The sequence below is a fragment of the Rana temporaria genome, chromosome 11 (assembly GCF_905171775.1).
Source record: "Rana temporaria chromosome 11, aRanTem1.1, whole genome shotgun sequence".
NCBI lineage: Eukaryota > Metazoa > Chordata > Amphibia > Anura > Ranidae > Rana > Rana temporaria.
In genome coordinates, this window is record NC_053499.1 from 6,883,237 (window position 1) to 6,903,499 (window position 20,263).

At 43.7% G+C, this 20,263-nt stretch overlaps 1 protein-coding gene across 1 annotated transcript in view; it reads right to left on the reverse strand.

Annotated features, from left to right (window-relative positions):
- PARVA (parvin alpha) overlaps positions 1-20,263 on the reverse strand; it is an 80,912-nt gene that overhangs the window by 16,925 nt on the left and 43,724 nt on the right. The window contains exons 2-6 of the mRNA XM_040327942.1: positions 11,987-12,076; positions 11,033-11,103; positions 8,722-8,824; positions 4,468-4,608; positions 1,147-1,262 (exon numbers count right to left, since the gene is read on the reverse strand). Coding sequence (XP_040183876.1) covers positions 1,147-1,262; positions 4,468-4,608; positions 8,722-8,824; positions 11,033-11,103; positions 11,987-12,076 — 521 coding nt within the window. The remainder of the gene's footprint in view (positions 1-1,146; positions 1,263-4,467; positions 4,609-8,721; positions 8,825-11,032; positions 11,104-11,986; positions 12,077-20,263) is intronic.

The following is a 20,263-nucleotide window of genomic DNA, read 5'->3' on the forward strand; positions in this document are numbered from 1 at the left end:
CTTCTAGAGTATGGGTGCGCGCTATACGCCGGTGCGCGCTATAGGAAGATAAATACGGTAAGTAAAAACGTAAAACGAACAAATTTTTCGGCAGTGCACATACCTAATCTTGTAAATGCCGGGGGGCAAGACAGGTTCTAATTATTTAGGACCAGCCCAGGAGTTGGGTTTTAAAGTCCATGTATTAATCCCTACCAGTTTATGTTTTGCTGCCTGTCTCCTATTTGGAAGATTTCCATTCACTTCCTGTGTTGAAGACGAAACAGGAAGTCAGAGGAAATCTCTCCAAAAAGGGAATTACTATCTTAGACAGCCGTCACCGAAACAACATGGGAAGATTTTCGCTTTATACCCGTTTCGGTCACAACTGTAAAATGTTGGGTTTCTGTTTCGGTGACAATGGCTGTGGAGAACTGGTTGCTGTTTGTTGATTCTGAACTCAACAGGTCAATTGAAAGAGTGACTCATTCATAATGTGGGGACACATCCTGTTAGGTGTTAATGTCATCAACTCCAGCCCACCTGTCCGTCTGGTGTGATGTAAATGAATATAGGATGGCTTCTGAGGATCTTTCGTTGTGGCTTGTGCTAATTGACCCTGTATTGTGTGAAGGTCTATTGATGATAAATGTGTATTGTGAGTTAGCAGACAGCCTAAAGGTCAGGTGTTTGAATTATCAGTTGTAGTTAATTAGCTCATGTAAATTATGTCAGAGCTGGAGCCAGAATGTCTACTAAAAGATGTGTATTGGGGGGGGGGGGCTCGTTAGGAACCATTGTGTGATGATGTGGGTGGAGTTGGGTCATTGTTCATTTGTATTCTTTTTGTGTATACAAGAGCTGTATTTCTCAATAAAGATTGTCAGACCTGCTTGGACTTCATAGAGAGCTGTGTGTGTCTCGTTAATGGGGGAATTCGTATGGGTCGTGTTCGCCGGTTTGTCGATGGCTGCCTTGTGTGCGGGAATGGAATATCCTAAACGGCTTTAACCCCTGTCCCATTTGGGGTTCCGTTACAATGGCCATCATCACAAATTTGGGGGGGACACAGCAATAAAAGCCAGGGTTAGGGTTTTCCATACACTTTAATTAGAAAGATCTTTCAGCACCATGTTATGTCTCGGCCAGCTTGGGAGGTTTTCATACCTGTACAACGACTACTTGTATGGAGACGTGATCCGGAAGCCGAATCGGAGCCCGGAAGTACTGGGACAACGCCACCAGCAGGTGAAGAATGGCCACCACGGACTTGGCATGAACAGCTGGAAAATACAAATTACTTTAATAGAAAAATAATAAAGAAATGGGTAGACCTGGGGGGGGGGGGGATGGGGGAGTAGGTAGGTGTTGGCTTTTCGAGTACTGAGCAGGCAGAGCAGGACTTCACTGGCTGCGTGTTTGTTCAAAGTCAATGGATGAGAAAAGGAGGAAGCCCAGAGAAGAATTCTCTACGGCAACCCGGGGGCCGTCCAGGTTTTGTGGAACTACCTTTCCCATGAGGCATTGCAAGGCTGGCAGTTACAATTACTCCCAGAGGCATGATGGGACTTGTAGTTCTGCAGCAGCTGGAGGGCCCCCAGGTTGCCTACCCCTGTTCTACATCGAGCTCGTCTATCACCCTATATCAGCCCATTGAAATTCGCACAGAATTTTGTATTAATTGGATGAGTTTCCACTCAGTTTTTACATAAATTCGTCAAATTTGTTTTAGGAATTCCATTTGTTTGTTCGAATTCGAATAAAATTAAATAGGAAAAATATATTGGGGCAGATCCACAAAAGAGATACGACGGTGTATCTCTGAGTTGCGCCGTCGTATCTATGCGCCTGATTCTTAATCAGTTAGGCATAGATTTCCCTTAGATCCGACAGGGGTAAGTCTCTTACGCCGTCGGATCGTAACTGCATTTTTACGCTGGCCGCTAGGGGCGTGTACGCCGATTTACGCGTCCAAATATGTAAATCAGCTAGATACGCAAATTCACGAACGTACGCCTGGCCGACGCAGTACATTTACGCCGTTTATGTTAGGCTTTTCCCGGCGTATAGTTACCCCTGCTATATGGTGGCGTAAGTGCGGCGTAACAATGTTAAGTATGGCCGTCGTTCCCGTGTCTAAATTTGAAAAAGTTACGTTGTTTACGTAACTCGTCCGTGAATGGGGCTGGACGTCATTTACGTTCACGTCGAAACCAATGACGTCCTTGCGGCGTATTAGGAGCAATGCACACTGGGAAATTCCACGGACGGCGCATGCGCCGTTCGGGAAAAACGTCAATCACGTCGGGTCACAGAACATTAACATAAAACACGCCCCCCTGTCCCACATTTGAATTAGGCGGGCTTACGCCGGCCGATTTACGCTACGCCGCCGCAACTTACGGAGCAAGTGCTTTGAGAATACAGCACTTGCCCGCCTAAGTTGCGGAGGCGTAAGGTAAATCAGATACGTTACACCTCCGCAAAGATACGCGGATCTACGTGGATCTACCCCATTGTATATATCTTCCGAAACAGAATAAATTTGATTTCGAATAGAATTCGAATCACTTCCAAATTCGGTCTAACTGAACTGAATTCGACCGAATTTGGAAACTTCGAATTCCATTTGAAATCAAATTTATTCTATTAAAAATTCTAATTTTGGAAGATAGATATATTCTTTCCATTCTATTTGTTTTTTCTCTTCTATTCTTTACTTTTCTATTCTTTAATATTCAAATTTATTCTATTAAATTTGAACATATTCTATTTGAAATGTGGAATATCTGGTTCTATTCTATTGTTTTTCTAATTCTATTCTTTTCTATTCTTTTCAAATTTGAAATTATTCTATTCGAAATGCGAATTTAGGAAGAATGTTATGGTCTATTTCTATTCTACTCTATTGTTTTTTTCTATTCTGGATTCAAATGTATTCTTTTTTAAATTGGAATTTAAGAAGATGGTTATATTCTATTTTGTATTCTATTCTATTATTTTATGTTCTATTCTATTCTAGTTTGTTTTGTTTCACTCTATTATTTTCTATTCTATTCTTATATTTACTATTCTATTCCTTTATTTTCTCTTCTGTTTTTTTTTTATTCTTTATTTTGTTCTGTTTTATTCTATTCTTTTGTATTCTATTTTTATATTTTTTATTCTATCCCTTTTTTTCTCTTTTTTTTCTATTCCGTTGTATTCTTTATATTCTATTCTATTAAGTTTTATTCTATTATGTTTTTTTCTATTCTTTTTTTTATTTTCTTTGATACCTTACTGTATTTATTGCAATATGATTCCATTTCAATTTCAAATTCATTTGGATAATTCATTATTTTGTTACATTATTTAGTTTATTTTGGATTCATAAAAATTTGTTACTATTATAATTTGGAAGACATGGCAGTTTGTTTCATTCCGAATAAAAATTCGGACACATTTTTCATTATTACCATAGTAACACATTTAAACAAATCCAAAATAACAAAAACATTTTTGGACAAAATTCAAATTCAAATCGCTTTCGAATTGAATTTGAATAGTTTTCTATTTCAAATTTGAATAGTTCTTGAAAAAATTTGATTTGAGAAAAATAATAGAATAAATTAAATAGAAAAAAAAAGAAGAGAAAAAAAATTAAAATAAAAAAAAAATAGAAAAAAAAAAAGAAGAGAAAAAAAATAAAATAGAAAAAAATAGAATAGAATGATACAGAAAATTTATGAATAGAACAGAATAGAATATAAAATAACAGAATAGAAAAGAATAGAATAGAAAAAATAGAAAATAAAAAGATAGAATATAATAAAATTGAAAAGAATATAATAAATTAAAATAGAAAATAAAAAAATAGAATATTAAAAAAAAAAATAGAATAGAATAAATTGAAGCTTTTCCCGAAATTCAAATCTGAAATAAAAATAATTAATTTGAATCTGAAAATGAATTACAACTATAGATCGAGTATTTCTAAAGAAGAGATCGACTGGAAAATAATGCAATTTTATCATTTTAACTCTCTTAGAGATTGTGCACAACAGAAAAAATTTGTTTCGGTTTGTTTCAGGTTCGTTCATTAAGTTAATAATTTTCTTTCTTCATATTTATTCGTTATGTTTGAATAATTTGTTTCCGGAATTTGTTTCGTATATTCGTTATTTTCAAATAGATTTAAAAAAAAATATTGAATTTGAAATTTGTAAAAATTACAGTAAAGATATAAAAGTGAAATAAAATGATGGTAAGAATAGAATAAAAAAAATAAAATAGATTAGAATAGAATAAATATGTTGTTGACATCATTTTTTTTTTTTGTCTCAATTGACTGTTCCTGTTTATGTATGGTGAGCTGTAAATATCGTGAATAATAACCCGGGGTTCCCGGAGATGTGAAAAGTGTCTTCTTTTTGTAATATCGTTGGAGAAAGACGGGGCTAGGAGGTGAAATAATTAGGACTGGGATAAATAGAAGGAAGGACTCACAGTCCACGTTCCACTTGATGTTCCTTGGCGGTAGTTTCAGGGTTTCATTGATCTTCTCCAGCACGGTCTGCAGCTTCTGCTTTTGAGCAATTTCAGACTGTGTCACTTCCGCCACGTTCAGCTTCTCCCCTTCCAGCTTCTCTGTATAAGAAAACAAGAGGCTCTCTATGTTAGAAGTTCATTTCTGGTTGTGATCCAGATCTCTTTTTTCAATACATGTAACCAGGGCTATTTTTTCTCAGAGAATAGGTGCGGGTACGCCCCACTTCTGAGTCACCTCTTTTCTCTGCCCCCTACCTACCTCCAAGCACTGTCCTTTGGTTCAAACCCCTAACCACCTCCGAGCACTGTCCTTTGGTTCCACCTCCTACCCACTTCCTAGCACTGTCCCTTGGTTCCAACCCCTACCCACCTCCGAGCAATGTCCTTTGGTTCCAACCTCTACCCATCTTCGAGCACTGTCCCTTGGTTCAAACCCCGACCCACCTCCAAGCACTGTCCTTTGGTTCAAACCCCTACCCACCTCCGAGCACTGTCCTTTGGTTCCACCTCCTACCCACTTCCTAGCACTGTCCCTTGGTTCCAACCCCTACCCACCTCCGAGCAATGTCCTTTGGTTCCAACCTCTACCCACCTTTGAGCACTGTCCCTTGGTTCCACCTCCTAGCACTGTCCCTTGGTTCCAACCCCTACCCACCTCCGAGCAATGTCCTTTGGTTCCAACCTCTACGCACCTTTGAGCACTGTCCCTTGGTTCCACCTCCTAGCACTGTCCCTTGGTTCTACCTCCTAGCACTGTCCCTTTGTTCCACCTCCTAGCACTGTCCCTTTGTTCCACCTCCTAGCACTGTCCCTTGGTTTCACCCCCCTATCCACCTCCAAGCACTGTCCCTTGGTTCCACCCCCTACCCACCTCCAAGCACTATCCCTTGGTTCCACCTCCTACCCACCTTCTAGCACTGTCCCTTGATTCCATCCCCTACCCACCTCCTAGCACTGTCCCTTGGTCCCACCCCCTACCCACCTCCAAGAACTGTCCTTTGGTTCTACCCCCTACCAACATCCGAGCACTGTCCCTTGGTTCCACCGCTCTACCCACCTCCAAGCACTGTACCTTGGTTCCAACTCCTACCTACATCCGAGCACTGTTCCTTGGTTCCACCTCCTACCCAACCCCGAGCATTATTCCTTGGTTCCACCCCCATCCCACCTCCAAGCACTGTCCCTTGGTTCCACCTCCTACCCACCTCCAAGAACTGTCTTTTGGTTCTACCCCCTACCAACATCCGAGCACTGTCCCTTGGTTCCACCTCCTACCCATCTCCTAGCACTGTCCCTTGGTTCCATCTCCTACCCACCTCCGAGCAATGTCTCTTGGTTCCACCTCTTACCTACATCCAAGAACTGTCCTCTGGTTCCACCCCCTACCCACCTCCAAGCACTGTCCTCTGGTTCCACCTCCTTCCCACCTCCGAGCACTGTCTCTTGGTTCCACCCCCTACCCACCTACAAGCATTGTCCCTTGGTTCCACCCTCTACCCACCTCCAAGCACTGTCCCTTGGTCCCACCTAAGTGAAAGGATAAGTCAAATTTTAAAATTGAAACATTTAAAATTGAAGATTGAACATTTAACAAAATTTGAAGATTCAAAATATAAAAGTTTGAAAATTTAAGTGAAAGAATAAGTCAAATTTAAGTGAAAGGATATGCCAATTTTAACTGGTGGTAGCCAAGTCAGATTTAATCTGACTAGAGTTCATCTTTGAGGCCCCGTACACACGACCGAGAAACTCGACGGGCAAAACACATCGTTTTGCTCGTCGAGTTCCTTGTTCGGCTGTCAGCAAACTCGTCGAGCCAAAATTTCCCATTGCCCAACGAGGAAATAGAGAACATGCTCTCTATTTGGCTCGACGAGTTTCTCGGCGAAAAGTGTACACACGACCGGTTTTCTCGGCAGAATACATCTGCCATCAAGTTTCTTGCTGGTTTCTGCCGAGAAAACCGGTCGTGTGTACGGGGCCTGAAAGATGATATTGGCCTAAGTCAGGTGTGTGCTCATTGAAGGAACATTCCATTGCAGGTCCTTTGCAGAGAATAATATCCCGAGTATAGGGAAGAAAAGAACAAAAACACCATAACTGACGCACAGACCAATGACTATAGCATAGCTGTAGCTGTAGACAAAACTTCCAAAGCCTTTCCAACTACTGACATTAAAGACACAGCATCAAGTGGCTCGATGCTAAGAGGGCTCCGCCAAGATGGCAGGCTGAAGAGCCGGACGGTGCGTCCGAAAGATATAAGAAAAGATCTGAGCACCGGCGCGGACGGAGGAAGCGGAGAGGCTAAAAGCTCAGACGTACTAGCATCCTCCTTCATCTACCGCCTTAAGATGCTGTATTGGAAATCAATGGGCCTGGTATTAAACACAGACGGGGGGTGACCGGGTTCTGAGACAAGCTTGAAAAAGATGCAACTAACATTTTTTACTGAGGAAATAAATAGATGAAAACACGAAAGCCTTGGCTCTCGGGAGACGCATTTATGCGTCGGGTCACTGGAAGGTTACAAGACTGATGAATGACTTCATTGGTTTCATTAAACGATACGGACAGGTTAGATGGGAGGGGTGGGGAGGCGATAATTGTGATGATAATGAAGAATCCATACACACAGCTTATTGACACGAGTAGATAATGCGGCCTTTACAGCGGCCGGGAATAATTTGACATTTATAAAAGGATCCATCAGCTGGTATTTGTGTTTTATGTAACCCAAGTCTGAAGATAATGGAGGAAACCTAGAATCCCTTCTATGAAAAAAGTCAACTTTAACCAATTCAATACCGGGCACTTCAACCCCCTCCCTGCCCAGGTCAATAAAAAAAAAATGATGGGCACCGGTAGGCTGAATTGATGGGCACAGATGGGCTGCATTGATGGGCACTGGTAGGCTGCATTGATAGGCACTGGTAGGCTGAATTGATGGGCACTGATAGGCTGCATTGATGGGCACTGGTAGGCTGCATTGATGGGCAATGGTAGACTGAAATGTAGGGGCACTGATAGGCTGCATTGATGGGCACTAGTAGGCTGCATTGATGGGCATTGATGAGGCGGCACTGATGGTCACTGACAGGCAGAACGGATAGGCACTGATGGGAACTGATAAGTGCCACTGATGGGCACTGATAGGTAGCACCGACATTCAGTGCCCTGATTATTTGTGTACATGTCGCCTGTCACAGTGTGATCATTCTCTTTCACTGTCCCATTCCTCATGCTAAAGGAAGGTCGGCGTAGTTCTAGGGTTGACACCTACGTGGCAGACCCAGTTACAGGCCACCATTGATCTTTTTAGCCATCTGTAACAGTGGATTTCTGACCATTTCTGTAAGTGGGTCATCCTGTTCAATGGCCACCAATCTAAGGGAATCATACTTTCCACTGGCCACCAATGTAAGTGAGTCATTCTTTCCACTGGCCACCATTGTAAAGGGGGCATTCTTTTCTTGGCCATCAATGCAAGAGGATCATTCTTCCCACTGACGAGTGACCACCAATGTAAGGAGGTATTTTTTTTCCCCATTAGCTACCAATGTAAGGGGGTCATTCTTCCCAAAGACGACCAATGTTAGGGGGTCATGCTTTCCACTGGCCACTAATGTAAGAGACATTTGTCCCAATGACCACCAATGTAAGAAGCATTCTTCTCACTGACCACCAATGTAAGGGGCTCATTCTTTCCACTGGCCACCAGTTTAAGGAGGTCATTTTTTCCATTGGCTAACAATGTAAGGGGGTCATTCTTCCCACAAACCACCAACGTAAAGGGGGCATTTTTTTTCTTGGCCACCAATGTAAGAGGATCATTCTTCCCACTGACCACCAATGTAAGGGGCTCATTCTCTACACTGGCCACCAATGTAAGAAGGTCATTTTTTCCATTGGCTAACAATGTAAGGGGGTCATTCCTCCCACAAACCACCAATGTTAGAGACTCATTCTTTCCACTGGCCACCAATGTAAGAGACAATCTTCCCAATGACCAACAATGTAAGAAGCACTCTTTCCATTGGCCACCAATGTAAGAGAAATTTTTCCCCATTAACCCCCTATCAATTGGTTTCAGCTGGGGTTCCTGAAGACCTTAAAAAAGTTTCAAGGTCCCCGTGTCAAAAGTTTTGGAACGGTTGTATCTGGATAATTGACCCTTCAAAAATTCTGAGCTTAGCCCAACGTTCGTCTTACCAAAGAGTTTCTGGAGCACCTGCCCATCATACAGATCCTCAGCGAGGTCCTTCACGATGATTCTCTCCCCAACCAGCACGTCGTTTATCCAGTCAATTAAGACCTGGGCACACAGAGAAACAAAATGCCACGGGCGTTAGCAGCAGCCAAAGAAAAGGAATGTGTCAGTCGTAGTAAGGTGAGCCCCCCCATTTTACAAGATAATATGGACAGTGTAGAGCAGAAGTAAGCACAGCCTTGGCACTCCAGCTGGGGTAAAACTACTAAACCCCACACAGAGGCGGCACTAGGCATTGTGAGGCCTTAGGCAATACTTGACATGGGGCCCCCACTCACACCGATGATGGAGAAAAATAATTTCAAGGACAAGAGCCTCTTCCCCACAACCCTGGCCGGAGGTTGTGGGGGTCTGCGGACAGGGGGCTTATCGGAATCTGGAAGCCCCCTTTACCAAGGTTGCCTCCAGATCCTGCTCTTTAATAACTAAGGGGCGGGGCAACCCGGCGATGTCATCTGCTGAACCCGCCCCCTTGTGACGTCATTGACTGAGGGCATACTGGGTCATTGACATCACAAGGGGTGGTGTCACCGATATTTACTGGTTGTTAGGGATGCTGGAGGCCCCTCTCCTAAATCAGGGCTCTTATTGCTGCCTGAGCACAGCAACGTTAAGGTCCCCTGTCCCTCAAAACTGGAGTAATGCATTGGGCAAGTTAGGCGGCCGCGAGGCCCCTGTGAGTGTGAGGCCTTAGGCGAACGCCTAATTTGCCTAATTAAAGAGCCGCCTCTGACCCCATCATGCCTAGGCCTCAGGGAGTCACGCCCGTGGTTCTCACAGTGGAATTCCCTCATGGGATTTGTAGTTCCACAACAGCTGGAGTGCAAAGGTTGTCTGAAGTTGAATAAAAAAGTATCACAACACAACATACCTAAACGTGCAATTCGTTTCCTTCCAAATTAGTTTTTTTTACGATTTTCGTCAAATTCGTTATTTCGGAAATATGCAAAGTATCGAAAAAACTGTTTTACAAATTTTTTAGAATACTTTTAAATGTTAATATTCGGAAAATTTAAAGATTCGCAAATTTGAAAATGACTAAATTAGAAATTGAAAAATCTGAAAACTCGAAAATTCTAAAATCTGAAATAATAACTAATAATAACTTAACTATTATGATTAAATTATAGGTATTGGAATTTCCTTTCAAATTTGACTGTTAGAGAACGTAACGAATACGAATTTATCCGAAGTTAAAAAAAATTATCCTAAATGTTCTGCAAATTCGTGAATTTGGAAATATAAGAAATGATCAAAAACCCGATTAAGAATTTTTTCCGAATATTCTTAAATTTGAATATTCGAAAATTCAAAGATTCGCAAATTTGAAAATTCTTAAATTAAGAGATTTAAAAATCTAAAAACCCGAAAATTATAAAATCTGAAATAATAACTTTACTATTACTATTAAATTATAGGTATTGGAATTTCCTTTCAAATTTGACTGTTAGAGAACGTAACGAATACAAAATTTATCTGAACTTAAAGCGGAGTTCCGGCCACAATTTCACTTTTTAAATATAAATTCCCCTGTAATACACAAGCTTAATGTATTCTAGTAAAGTTGGCCTGTAAACTAAGGTCCGTTTTGTTAGGTTGTTACATCATTTAGACACTTTATAAAATAGAAATTGACTGGGGCCATCTTAAGTGTGGGCATCCTGAAGCCAGACTGTATGACTTCCTGGATTTCAGCCTTGCAGATCTCGCACATGCTCAGTGCTGCACAAGCAGTGTAATAGTTTTCAGATCAGGTTTCAGCACCTGTACTGTCCAAGTCACATGATTCTTCGAGACTGGGGAGTGCACAGACTCCTGGAAAGTTACACCCACTACATTCCCAGGAGTCTGTGCGGTGTAGGTTAGGAAGCTTAAGCACCTAGGTGCAGGAAGTGGGAAGATTAACTATTCTGCCTAGCAACAACACTTAAGGCATCTAAAAAAAAATGTTTTTTTCTTAAAGGACTAATGACATTTTTTTAAAACTACTGATGTAATGTTATATTTATGGGTGGAACTCCACTTTAAGTTTTAAATTAAATTAAACGTCCTGAGTTTGATGTATTTCCTCAGAGAAAATTGCCCCCCTGAAGACGTGTCAGGCTTTCACCTTAACGCCACAGGAAACAATCACTGACATTTTCCAGGGATAAAAGGGAAGGAGGCAAACCCACCAAAGCCCACCTGTTGCCGAATAGCAGGGAACGGTGGTGTGGTACTTTAATTGTCCCAACCTATAGGAAAAGGACTTACCTTCATGAGTTCCTGTAATCTGGGGTCACTCCGGGAGTACGGGTCAATCATGGTCCTCACCTCATTCTCCTCTACAAATCAAAACAGAAAAGCAGGGATTAAAGGGAATGTTCATACGTCCAACCTCCCATTCCAAACCAATAGACACGTGCAATTTGTTTAATTCCGAATTTTGACAAATTAGTTAATTCCGAAATTTCCGAATTTTTTAATTTCCGAATTTTCAGATTTCCGAAATTTAGAAAATTCAGAGTTTCGGAAAATCAAGATTTCGGAAATTCTAAATTTAGGAAATTAGAATTTCGGAAATTCAAATTTCGGAAATTCGGAAATTGGTAAAATTAGAAATTCAAAAATCTTTAACGAATTTTGACAAATTCATTCATTCGGAAATTTCTGAATTTTTAAAATTTCCTCATTTTCGGATTTCCGGATTTTCTAATGTGCGAAATCTCCGAAATTCGGAAATTCTAAAATTGGAAAATCAGAAATTCGAAGATTCAGAGTTCGAAAATCGCAAAGGTCAAATTTCATAAATTAGAATTTCGGAAATTCTAAAATTGGAAAATTAGAAATTCAAAAAACTATTTTAACAAATTTTGACAAAATTCGTTAATTCCGAAATCTCCTAATTTTTTAAATTTCCTAATTTTCTGAATTCCGAATTTTCAGAAATTCAAAATTTCGGAAATTCAAAATTTCGGAAATTCAAAATTTCGGAAATTCGAAATTTCAGAAATCAAAATTCAAAAAACGGAAATTCGGAAAATCTGAATTCGAAAATTCTGAATTTGAAAATTTTCACATTTCCGAATTCCGTATTTTCTAATTTCCAAATTTTCTAATTACCAAATTCTCTGCATTTCTGAAAAAAGCTAAAAAACTAATAAAACGAAAATTAACGAATTTTTCGGCACTGCGCATGTCTACAAATCAACACCAACAACAACTTACCAAGCATGGTGTCCTCCGGGTCCAGCTCAAATGGAATGGGATTAAGAGGCAGGTTGATGGCATTGATTCCTTCTTCTTGAAGCTCGGATACTAGAAGAAAACAGAATTAACAATCATAAATAAGGTTCTTTTTTCTTCCCACTAGATGTCCACTAGGTGGTGGCCAACATCATTCAACCTACATCCTCTGAGCCCTGCCTGTGACTGCATAGCGAAAAGAGAGACAAGGCAGTGACTAGCTCATTTCTCCATCAGTCAACTCTCTCCTCCTATCAGCATGCAACTTGTCAGCAGGTGAACTAATTGGCCCCTTGTCCTGCTTCTTCCACTCGCACTCCAGCCCTGTTGTACAGGGACTGCAAGAGGTTGATGCCAGTCACATTCAGGTACATACAAAGCATTGGTTGCTTAAAAAAAAAATATATATATATAGTGCATTTATTTATATATTTTGTTAACTTTTAAATGTTTTTTTTTATTTCTTCAGTAAGAAGACCATAAGTTCATGAATACAGCACATTTATTGATACAATGAATAATATAATGAATATAGAGCTGCATTAACTGGTGTTTTTTTTCTGATGACGTCAATTGTGCCAAAACGCGTAAGCCGGGGACCTATGACGTATGACGTCAGTGTGCCAGACGCCGCGGCCATCTTTTTAGTTGGAAACAAAGAAGCGCTACTGACACCAACAGGGCTTTTTTTCTCAAACAATAGGCGCTGTAACTTAAAGGGGTTTTCCACCTTTTCTTTAAGTATATTAAAAGTCAGCAGCTACAAAAAGTGTAGCTGCTGGCTTTTAATAAACTGACACTTACCTGCTCCACGGCTCCAGCGACGCGCCGGCCGGGGCTCCGCTCCTCACCCCCCCTCTTCAATCTTAGTGTGGGCACCCGGCAGTGACAGCTTTCGGCTTCACGGCCAGGCACCCACTGAGCATGCGCGAGCGGCAGTGCTCATGCGCGAGCGGCGCGGTGCCGTCCGATTGGCCAGGCGCTTGCCTACAGGGAGGGGCTGTGAAAAGTCGATTAAGTCCCCTTCTCCTGAAGCCCCCACCCCCCCCAAAAAAAATACATGCCAAATGTGGCATGTAAGGGGGCGAGGAGTGGGTTAAGCCGAGGTCCATTTTTAGGTGGAACTCCTCTTTAACCACGGCCCCACAAAACCCTTCCCCACACACACACACTCTCCAAATCACATCAAATAGTGGGTGTGGTCAGTCAAATTTCATGAAAACAGTAGGAGGGTCTTAAAGGGGCAATTAAATACCAGGATTGCATTACATACAGAGTGCAGAGCTGTCACTTGTAAACACAGAAACCGAACTTCTGTATGTACAAGTGATTGTGGTAAACAGACACCAAAGGGTCTGAGCCAGAGGTGGTGGAACTGCGTTCCCCCTGAAAAAGAGCCCTGGCACTATTCCTTCCACTGACACCAATGATGGGGCACTATTCCTTCCACTGACACCAATGATGGGGCACTATTCCTTCCACTGACACCAATGATGGGACACTATTCCTTCCACTGACACCAATGATGGGACACTATTCCTCCCACTGACACCAATGATGGGGCACTATTCCTCCCACTGACACCAATGATGGGGCACTATTCCTTCCACTGACACCAAAGATGGGGCACTATTCCTTCCACTGACACCAATGATGGGGCACTATTCCTTCCACTGACACCAATGATGGGACACTATTCCTTCCACTGACACCAATGATGGGGCACTATTCCTCCCACTGACACCAATGATGGGGCACTATTCCTTCCACTGACACCAATGATGGGGCACTATTCCTCCCACTGACACCAACGATGGGGCACTATTCACTTAACTGACACCAATGACGTGCCATAATTCTTCCTACTGACACCAAGTGGGTGGAGGCTGCTGTGCCCCTCCCACAAGCTCTCTGAACAGGTTGTGCGCGGCACAGCGATGATGTCACTGCTACATTTACAATGTCATATCTGGGTTTGCAAAAGCATTTGGTGCTCACAATGTGAAATGTATATACTTTGTGGCTATTAACCACTTAAGACCCGGACCTTTAGGCAGGTAAGGGACCTGGCCAGTTTTTGCGATTCGGCACTGCGTCGCTTTAACTGACAATTGCGCGGTCAACGTGCTGAAGTAAGTTTTTGCGCCCGCAGTACAGCTTTGAATGCGCCCGGTACAGTTTTCACCGTCTTCATTAGTGTTGAGCAGAATACGCCATATTCGATTTTGCGATATATCACGAATATATAGCCGAATATTCGAGAAATATTCGCTAAATTCGAATATTCGTGATATTTTATCGAAATGAAATGTTTGCGAAATTTCGCTATTGCGAATGCGAAAATAATTGTGAAATTTCGACAACTGCGGTAGGAGCACTCTGATTGGCTCAGAATATTCGTGATATTTTATCGAAATTTCGCAAAATGCGAATGCGATATTTATTGCGGAATTTCGACAACTGCGGTAGGAGCCCTCTGATTGGCTCAGAATATTCGTGATATTTTATCGAAATTTCGCAAAATGCGAATGCGATATTTATTGCGGAATTTCGACAACTGCGGTAGGAGCCCTCTGATTGGCTCAGAATATTCGTGATATTTTATCGAAATTTCGCAAAATGCAAATGCGAAATTGGTTGCGGAATTTCGACAACTGCGGTAGGAGCCCTCTGATTGGCTCTGATGCAAAAGAAGGGCGGAGAAAATAATCGCGCGATATTCCGATTGCCGAAAAATCGCATTGCGATTTTTCAGGAAAGATAAAATGATCGCTTCAGCTACTCGGCCCAAGGTCTCTGATCATACCAGCAATGCTTTTAGACATTGATGGAGATCTCTAGGATGTGATCTGTTCTAAAAATAAAATTGAAAAAAATCGAATATTCGGAATAGCGAATATTCACCGCGAAATTCGAAATATATCGCGAATACTTGAATATGCCATATTCGAGCCGAATATTCGCAATACGAATATTCGTGAGCAACACTAGTCTTCATAACTTTGAAAAAAAAGACACAAATGACATTTTTACTAAATTCTCTTTTCTTTTTGGCGCTCCGTTGCTCTGCCTGGGCCCCGACAAACCGGCACAGCGCACAGAATACATTCTCCTCTAATTCTGTGTATTTTTGTCAGGAAATGACTCTGTGCAGGAACATCGCCCCCCCCCCCCCTCCATTATCTGCTGATGCACTGCCAAGCGTGGCGTAAAAAAAAAAAGACCCGCCACCAAGGCCGGAGCGTTCATTTTCCCAAATAATCAGAATGCAGGAAGGAGAAGAGGATGATGTAATTACAAGGGGGGGGGAGGCGTGCAATTATACAACCCGAAGCCGACCCTTCAGGTGTCACCGGCCGCCCGCCCAGGGACGTGCGCGCTGCACTGCCGACCGTGAGACGATTAGGGGGGCAATTACCAAACCACAAGAACGCATTAGAGAGAATCGTTCCTTAATGGTACATAAGAGCCTCGCTGATGTCTCTACTGGCCGAGGTCCAGGCAATGGCGGGGCGGGGGGGGGGGGGGGGCATTGCGTAATGTTGTCCTAATTACATTCAACATGGATACATACATTGGGTTTTATTATTTCCACAATTCATAAGAAGGGGTATTAATTTGCAGCCACAGACTGAGCTAAATATAGTCACTTGCCCGCACGAGATCCGGGGGGGGGGGGGCATTCTTCCAATTCCCATCACAATTTATAGATAAGATCAGTACCGGCAAACCACCGGAATTCCTGCCAAGCTGGCCGCAGCCAAATCAACACGAGGCATAGCACCGGGACGAGAAAGGTCTGCAGAATGCAGTCTTTCAGAGAGAGAGATTGTGCACCCGGTGAGGGGTGTACCAACAGGTGCAATTAATCTTTGCAGCATTACCCTTGTTCCTACGTGCTTTGATAGACTAGCTAAATTTGCACCCCCCCTTCCCCCACAGCCATCCAACAATGTAGCAAACAAGGAGACTGCTTGTGTTGGTTTAATATAGTGTTCAATATAGTCTGAAAAACAAAGTGGATCCTGAGGAAGCTCTTGTTGGGCGAAACGCGTCAATCCACCAACAGGTGCATGCTAAAGAAGAACACTCACTCCAATGGTGTACGCCAATGGTCTCCAAACTGCGGCCCGGGGGCCAGATGTGGATCTTTGCTTGCCTTTATCAGGCCCTCGGGGCACTGTTCCACTCACTGATACGAAATGCTATTCCTCTCACTGACACCAACTATGGGGCACTATTCCTCCCACTGACACCAATGATGGGACACTATTCCTCCCACTGACACCAATGATGGGACACTATTCCACTGACACCAATGATGGGACAGTATTCCTCCCACTGACACCAATGAGGGGACACTATTCCACAGACACCAATGATGGGACACCATTCCTCACACTGACACCAATGATGGGACACTATTCCTCACACTGACACCAATGAGGGGACACTATTCCACAGACACCAATGATGGGACACTATTCCTCACAATGGCACCAATGATGGGACACTATTCCACTGACACCAATGATGGGACACTATTCCTCCCACTGACACCAATGAGGGGACACTATTCCACAGGCACCAATGATGGGACACTATTCCTCACAATGGCACCAATTATGGGACACTATTCCACTGACACCAATGATGGGACACTATTCCTCCCACTGACACCAATGAGGGGACACTATTCCACAGACACCAATGATGGGACACTATTACTCACAATGGCACCAATGATGGGACACTATTCCACTGACACCAATGATGGGACACTATTCCTCCCACTGACACCAATGATGGGACACCATTCCTCACACTGACACCAATGATGGGACACTATTCCTCCCACTGACACCGATTTCCGGCCCCCCTCAAGCCTGAAGGACAGTAAAATGGCCCTTTGTTTAGAAAGTTTGGAGACCCCTGGTGTACGCTGAGGCTGTGCACTACCTTCTTGTTTTAATTCGATTATCGGTTGGCAGGATGCTTGTTCATAGCTTTACAAGAACTGTATTCCTTTTTTTTGGGGGCTACGACATTATAAAGTCTGAAACAAAGTGGATCCTGAGGAAGCTCTTCTTGGGCGAAACACGTCAATCCACCAACAGGTGCATGTTAAAGAAGAACTCTCACTCGATTTTTCTTTTCAGCGTCCCCCTTGTTCCTACATGCTTTGTTTGCCTAGCTGAGTTTGCACGTGACACCCCTCCCCCTTTTCTCCACAGCCACCTGTAGCAAGCAAGGAGGCAGCTGCTTGATAACCGGTGCTTGTGTTGGTTTAATATAGTGTTCAATATAGTCTGAAAAACAAAGAGGATCCCGAGGAAGCTCTTCTTGGGTGAAACGCGTCAATCCATCTGTGTACCAACGGTTGAATGTCAAAGAAGAACGCTCACTCGATTTTTTTTAAGCGTCCCCATTGTTCCTATGTGCTTTGTTAGCATAGCCGAGTTTGCACCCCCCTCTCCCTCCACAGCCATCTGACAATGTAGTGAGCAAGCAGACAGCTGCCTGATAACCGATGCTTGTGTTGGTTTATTATAGTGTTCAATATAATCTGAACAACAAAGTGGATCCTGAGGAAGCTCTTCTTGGACGAAATGCCTCAACCCGCCTGTGTACCAACAGGTGCATGTTAAAGAAGAACTCGATTTTTCTTTTCGGCGTCCCCCTAGTTCCTATGTGCTTTGTTTGCCTAGCTGAGCACATGACACCCCTCCCCCTTTCCTCCACAGCCACCTGACATTGTAGCGAGCAAGGAGACAGCTGCTTGATAAGCGGTGCTTGTGTTGGTTTAATATAGCGTTCAATATAGTCTAAAAAACAAAGTGGATCCTGAGGAAGCTCTTCTTGGGCGAAACACGTCAAGACCCCAGTGCTACAAACAATATGGAGACAAGATCATACAGCATCCTGCTGTTAAACGGCACCCCCTTCCCCCATTATCTGGCTTCTAGCTCTGGCTGCCCATGGTTGGCATGGGGTATGCACTGCACATGCGTGGCTGCCCATCGTTGGCATGAAGTGTGCACTAGACATGCAAGGCTGCCCATGGATGGCATGAAGTGTGCACTAGACATGCAAGGCTGCCCATGGATGGCATGAAGTGTGCACTAGACATACAAGGCTGCCTATGGCTGGCATGAAGTGTGCACTAGACATGCAAGGCTGCCCATGGTTGACATGGAGTGTGCACTAGACATACAAGGCTGCACATGGCTGGCATGGAGTGTGCACTAGACATACAAGGCTGCCCATGGTTGGTGTGAAATGTGCACTAGACATACAAGGCTGCCCATGGTTGCCCATGAGTGTGCACTAGACATGCAAGGCTGCCCATGGTTGCCATGGAGTGTGCACTAGACATGAAAGGCTGCCCATGGTTGTTGTGGAGTGTGCACTAAACATGCATGGTTGCTCATGGTTGGCATGGAGTGTGCACAAGACATGCAAGGCTGCCCATGGCTGGCATGGAGTATGAACTAGACATACAAGGCTGCCCATGGTTGGTGTGGCGTGTGCACTAGACATGCAAGGCAACCCATGGCTGGCATGGAGCATGCACTAGACATACAAGGCTGCCCATGGTTGGTATGAAGTGTGCAGTAGACATGCAAGGCTGCCCATGGTTGTCATGGAGTATGCACTAAACATTCATGGCTGCTCATGGTTGGCATGGAGTGTGCACTAGACATACAAGGCTGCCCATGGTTGGCATGTAGTGTGCACTAGACATACAATGCTGCCCATGGTTGGCATGGAGTGTGCACTAGACATACAAGACTGCCCATGGTTGGCATAGAGTGTGCACTAGACATTTACAAGCCACTGATCTGGAGCAGTCGCACAGTGAGAGGGGTGCCACCCCACCCCTTCCCCTGGGTTCAAGGTAAAAGTACTAACCACTAAGCCACTATTTTACCTCCACTTTGTGTTCTGCAGTAACTTCGCAAATGGCCTTGCAACAAAAGTCGCCTTTTTGAACCTCGCTCGGCTATTCAAAGCGCGTCAAACAAAAAAAGTCTCCTACAACACAAAGTATCATGGAGTACGGCTCCGTCCTCGCTCCCATTATGCGGTGGCGGTTCTGCAATTTGTACCTTTCAGGACGACAGAATAAAAAATAAAAAAAAGAAACAGAAACAGACAGCATCATTCACACCCCCGCTAAACGGACCAAAAGAAAAAAACCCCTTCAGCTTCGCATTCATCATATGAAATACAGCGGCTCGGAGTTGGACAATACGCGGTACATGGAGACCTTGCACGGAGTGAATGCGCTATTGTCTCCCAAGCCTGCGTTGTTTTTTTGTCATCGCCGGCTACAGGTCGCCGCATGCAAATGTGTAATAAAACCGCTTTATGGAAAGGCCCGCTCTTCTTTGCTGCGCATTGGCTGCCCTTTCGCCCCCGATGGAAGCTGTGTAGAAGAGTGCATTGATATCATCAGCCCTCCCCCTCCCCCCCCCCCCTCGGCCCTCCGGAAAATGGAATAAAGACGCCGATGATGTCTTACCTTTAGTGCACAACGCTCCGCAGCCCATTGTGTGCAGGAGGAGGTTCGGGCATCTTTTTTTTCTGCGAGCGCGATACGCTTCGTTCCCGGTTCTTTTATTTTTTATTTTATTTCAAATAAGCTCTGTGAAGGCCACTTCGAAAAACCGCCCCGGCTGCCCGGCTGCGCCGCTGATGCTGCTGCCGCTGCTACGGCTGCGAGGTCTGCGAGGCTGGATGGGATAATTTAATATGGAGCCACAGGAGATTTGCGGGCAATCTGTAACGTGATGTAACATGGCCTTGTCCGCCACGCCGGAGACAATATATATACTGATCTCTCTTCTTTCTTTCTTTTTTTTTAGGTCACATTCCTGCCAGCGCAGCAAGCTGCGAACATCGGAAGCACGTCCGGAATACAGATCGACCTCCGCTGACCGACGCGCCGGCATGAAATATTATTCATATGGCGCGAGCGGAAACGCCACAGGCCTTCCAAGGCTAAGGTCCACCTTGTGCAAAAACAAATAACACCGCCATGTTATTGCTCGATCTCGTGCGGCTCAGCGCCACTTGTCCTTCTAATGCCGCGTACACGCGATCGGATTTTCCGACAAGAAAATTTCCGAGGTGAGCTTTTGTGTGTAGGCTCCATCGGACTTTTCCTGTCGAAATTTGCGCCGACAAAAATTTGGTTCTCAGAAACAATTCGACGCATTGAACTTCATTTTCTCGGCTTCGTAGTGTTGTACGTCA